At 50.4% G+C, this 4,740-nt stretch overlaps 1 protein-coding gene across 3 annotated transcripts; it reads right to left on the reverse strand.

The window, feature by feature from the left end:
• Window positions 1-794: 794 nt before the first annotated feature.
• AP5S1 (adaptor related protein complex 5 subunit sigma 1) lies at window positions 795-4,502 on the reverse strand. 3 transcript variants are annotated; one of them, XM_052650378.1, is made up of 4 exons: window positions 4,356-4,502; window positions 3,792-3,872; window positions 3,176-3,352; window positions 795-1,868 (listed from the first exon to the last, which is right to left on the reverse strand). In XM_052650378.1, the coding sequence occupies exons 1-4, from the start codon at window positions 4,475-4,477 to the stop codon at window positions 1,439-1,441; spliced, it is 810 nt and encodes a 269-aa protein (XP_052506338.1). In that variant the 5' UTR covers window positions 4,478-4,502; the 3' UTR covers window positions 795-1,438. The 3 variants fall into 3 exon arrangements, with proteins under 3 accessions (XP_052506338.1, XP_052506340.1, XP_052506339.1); XM_052650380.1 differs by having other exon boundaries at window positions 3,792-3,882; window positions 4,356-4,393; XM_052650379.1 differs by lacking the exon at window positions 3,792-3,872.
• Window positions 4,503-4,740: the final 238 nt, after the last annotated feature.

Consider the following 4,740-nt stretch of genomic DNA (forward strand, 5'->3'; position numbering starts at 1 on the left):
TTTATTTTGTAATAGGTGTTCATTAAGTTGAGAGATAATGTTCATACTCTTCAAAAAAAAATTATTTATTTGGCTGCGCCGGGTCTTAGCTGTGGCATGTGGGATCTAGTTCCCTGACCAAGGATTGAACCCTTAAGAGGACGGAGTCTTAAACACTGGACCACCAAGGAAGACCTCCACTGAATCATCTTAAACCATCACTAGGAACTGCTGAGTAAAGTCTCCCTTACGGCAGCTGGGTAGCCTGCCCCATAACTTTTTGGGCCTGACCATAGGGTAGGCCCAGTGGCTTTTTGTTGGTATAGAAAGAACCAGGGAATTTGCCCTGGGAGCACCTCACAATCAAATGGAAGGGAACTCCAGGCAAACAACCACAGTCCTTCAACCCTTAGGTGAGGTCATTCAGAGGCAACTGTTGTGCACTGGGCCCCAGAAGCACCTGATGCACTAAGCCCCCTAACTACTCTTCTTAACACATAATCTGCCTCCCCTTCCAGGGCTTTCTGTGATCACCTCCAACATAAACTGCTTGTACCTAATCCTGTCTCAGGAGCTCCTCCTCAGGGATCCACACCAACTCACCACACTGTAGTAGAGGAAGCAAGTGCTACCATCCAAAGGAGGCATATAAGGAGACAGAGGTGATAAGAAGGACAAGAGGTGGAGACCTCCCAAGAAGCCTCCTGAGGACATACTTGACCACAAAGGCTCAGACACCCAACTCAGGGTAGTACAGGAGACGTGCATTGATCAAACTCACACAAACAGAAGGTGAAATCACACACTCAGTGCTTTTAATTCAAAATGAAAACATCATCATCAGATCTCTAACATCCACCTGACACCACCTTCTCTTCCCATAGACTGCTGGTGGGCATGGGCTGGGCTCTAAAGGAGTTATGGAGCCTCTCTGCTGAACAACTCACACCTCTGTGAACTGCAGCAGGGCTGGACACCCACAAACAAAATCCTTGATGATGGTGCCTAAGTAGGTGCAAAGGCAGAGGCCAGCTCCCCAACTCTGAAAGTCTCAAGAGACTCCTTTTGCACTGTGATGACAATGGGTTTGGAAGAAGAAAGTGGGCTGAATTCCAAGTAGCTGTTCCTTACTACCCCAGCACTAGGGACTGGTGGACTAGGGGCTGGCTGGCAGGGATGGGGAAAAATGGGGTCAAGGACAAACAGGGCTGGCCCAATGCAGAGGTCTGAAGATGTCACAAGGTAGCTCCAGGCACAGGATGTTCTGTGATTCCGCCTCTCTACCCTCTCCCCAGACCCCTTTTCTGCCAGCTTGTCCCATCCATTTGTTCTGAGTGTGGCAGTACACCAGAGCTGAGAGCAGGCTGGGAAGGAGGAGGCAGATGCCAAACTTTACCTGGCTGTGCGTCCCTTTAACACCATCTCCTTGACCTTGTGAGGACTCCCATCCCAGTGTGGGTCAGTGGGACCAGGCAGCACTGAATTCTTTCTCTAGACCCTGGACAAACTGGTCATTGAGGAAGAGGAGCTGACCATGGGGCAGGAAGCGGGTGAGGATGCCCTCGATGTAGTCAGCCCTCAGCAGGAGGTTGGCACCTCCTGGAACCAGCAGTCGGAGGTGGTCAAGGAGAAGGCGAGCCAGCAATCGAAGAGTGCTCTCCACCAGCAGCAGGTTCTCGTGAGTATCCAGCACCAGGGCAAAGCCTATAGAGAGCACGCCTAGCCACACCACTGTCCGAGGCTCCTGGAAAGGGTCCCCTGGCGCCAGGCGGAAGACCCCACATGGGGCCTCATGAAGGGCAACCAGGTCATCTGAGGACTGGGGCTGCAGGTCCACAGCATGCCGGCCACACGCCTGCTGCTGCAGCTGGAACATGGACTCCACCTGCCTATGGAAAACAGGTGGGTCATGGACTTGTCATCCTCAGGATCACCCCTGGAGCTAGGAGCTGCCATTATCCCCCTAACTAGATGTAGAGACTGAGCCCTGGAAAGACTGAGGGCAGTGACCCTGCCCAGGGCCACAGTACAGAAAGCATGAGCCCAGATAGGAATTTAGGCTCCAGCCTCCAGGTCCTGAACCATTTCACGCTATGCAGCCAAGAGAAGGCAGGCACTGAATACAGCTCCTTGGGCTGGGAAGGGGCATCAGGGGAAGAAGATCCCTCCCCTAAGTGATTCACAGAGGCCTCCTCAACATCTCAACAAGCGATGAGGAGTGTGAGCTACATCCAACCCAGGGTTTCTGTAAACTCCGCACCGTCACTCCATCCTGAAGCCTTCTCCAAATAGAAAAGAAAAACCTTCCCCTTGGACATCCAGGCTTTTGAAATCACCCTCTGACCTCTCATGAAATCACCTTTCAATCTGGGCCATGTACAGGCTGCTCTTAAAGACATCTGTTTGGTTTTCTGTGCCACATAGAGGGGAGGAGGCCCAGAGAAACGAAGAGGTAACAAGAGGCTGGCCCAGGGCTGCCCCAGTGTTAACCCTCCACCCAAAATGCAGAGGGGCCAGGAGACTCTGGCACCTGTTGGTTCAGTCTGGGTCTGGGAGGGAAAGGTCCCAGGCCAGCTAGCCAATCTGGAACAGTGTTTCCCAACTGTATACTCTCTGGATCCCAGGCTTTCAGGAGGCCTTTGGTGCAGATTCCCACAAACTACATTCTCTCTCCTCTTTAGGGATTCATAAAGCTTAAAGGCACACTAAGGGCCCTGTAAAGTCCTGCACTCAAAGCATGTTTAATCTGTACTGTTTATACTCAAGTCCCAACTCTTTCACTTTCTAGACTCTCTATAGCTCATCTGTAATCTTCAAATTCCTTTAACTCACTATATACTCATCTGTAAAATGGGAATAATATATCTACCTCAACTTACTGTTTCAAAGATAAAATGAGTTCATATACATGAAATACTCAGAACATAAAATGCTTACTCCATACAGGCTAAATAATATTAACTACAAAAAAGTTATAGTAAATGCTAAATAACTATAATAAATAATCATGATAATAGCATTATTTCTTTAACCCCTTTGCATGTAATACTTGTGAACAACAGGGAAGACTCTTTGAAAGCACTATTCTAAAAACTTTCTCTCTGCTTCTTAGTCCTCCTGTTTCTCTGCCTTCCCAGAAAAACTATCATAATCACTGACCAGGAAGCCCTGGGCCTGGGCTGGATGGTGTGGTTACCTGGCCACTGCCAAAATCTGCTCCTTTCGGAGAAGTCTGTCCCTCTCAGCACCGTGTGGCTGTGGGTCATTGGGTGAATTCTCGGCACCGAAGAAGCAGGAGTAGAGCACTCGGCAAAGGCCCTCCTCAGCCTTGGCGGCCCGCAGGGTGTGGATGAGGAAGGCGTGGACCATGGCTCTGGGATGATGACACAGAGAAGTCAGACACTTCAGTGAGATGAGTGTATGACCCCAGCAGGGAAGGCAACCACAGAAAGCATTTGGCCTAGCTCCGTCTGGAGGGCAGTGCGGCTGGTCACTGGTCCTCCTTAGCCACCCAAGACACATGCCCAGCTCTGGCCAGCACCTCTGCCCACAACAGAGTCTAGTGGCTAAGATATCCTGGACAACCCCAAAGTCAAATCTACAAACTGCTGGCCAGGAATTTTTAAAACTGTAAGTTATCGGAGTAAAGGGACACTGAAGAGATGCTCCAGACTAAAGAAGGCCAAAGACACAGGACAGAAGAATACAACCCTGGCAGAGAAATAGGTAGCTTCAAATTACAGCATTATTAGGATACCTGGAAGCATTTAAGTATGGATTACAGGTTAAAGAATCGTCTTGATCAATATTACCTGGTTTTGAATGTAGGGGAATGTCCTTTAGAAAATACACACTTAAGTACTTCTAAATACACAGGTGAAGGAGCATCATATCTGCAAAAAACTGAATTAGAATATTACGTATACAGGACTTCTTTATAAAAAGTTTATAAAAGAAATTTTATAAAAAGTTTCTTTCAGTCTTGAAATTTGTAAGCCTGAGATCACGTCAAAACAAAGACCATGAAATAGAAATAATGATGTCTGACTGGCTAAGTGACCAGCCCGGGATTGAAAGGTAGCAGGGATCTGTGACTAAGGGTAAACAGATCGTCAGTTTAAACCGGTTAAAAATGAAGGTTCCAGAAGGCGCTTTAAAACCGGAGCCCGAAGACCTGAGCTGACCTCCCATGACCCTCTAGCCACGAGAAGATTACGTCATCAACCTTCGCCACGGGCCCCGCGCAACCCCGAGGCGCAGTGCATCTGGGGGGTTGTAGTTGCTTGCCCCCAGCTAACCAACTGTGTGGGGCGGGGTGGGGCGGACTGAGTGTGCACCGCAACCCCGGGCCGCTGTCCTCAATGCGTGGTACTCACCTTTCCTTTCGTGCCTGCAAACTTCTAATAACGGGCCAAGTCCCTCGGGTAAAGGGGCAAAATGGCGGCTGCACCTGGGCGCCTGCGCACGCCAATAGCGGGCGCGCGTCAGAGCGTGACATTCTTAGGGTGTGCGAGGTCTCATTTCCGGAGATGCGCTCCGAGGGCGGGGTGTGGGCGACTTGCACCGTCTGACAAAGACCCCTAGCCCCGAGTTCACTGTGCGGCCTATGCTGGTCATTCGCTGACCGAGTACGCGAGGCTCCCACTGGTAGTCCTACACCTGCCGAGTCCCAGGCCATTTTCCCCGGCGGCCGCGAGGGGGCGTAGCGACCCGGCTCGTGGAGCTTCCGGAAGAGGCAGGGTCTGAAGGTGCAGGGCAGTG

The sequence above is a fragment of the Budorcas taxicolor genome, chromosome 13 (assembly GCF_023091745.1).
Source record: "Budorcas taxicolor isolate Tak-1 chromosome 13, Takin1.1, whole genome shotgun sequence".
Lineage (NCBI taxonomy): Eukaryota > Metazoa > Chordata > Mammalia > Artiodactyla > Bovidae > Budorcas > Budorcas taxicolor.

Bases quoted from the DNA above. Each gene is read 5' to 3' on its own strand.
- AP5S1 (XM_052650378.1), bottom strand. From the start codon at position 4,477: ATGTCACGCTCTGACGCGCGCCCGCTATTGGCGTGCGCAGGCGCCCAG. The intron at 3,353-3,791 runs GTAATATTGATC...TCATCATCCCAG, and splicing joins TCCCCTACATTCAAAACCAG to AGCCATGGTCCACGCCTTCC. The intron at 1,869-3,175 runs GTAACCACACCA...TGTTTTCCATAG, and splicing joins CAGATTTTGGCAGTGGCCAG to GCAGGTGGAGTCCATGTTCC.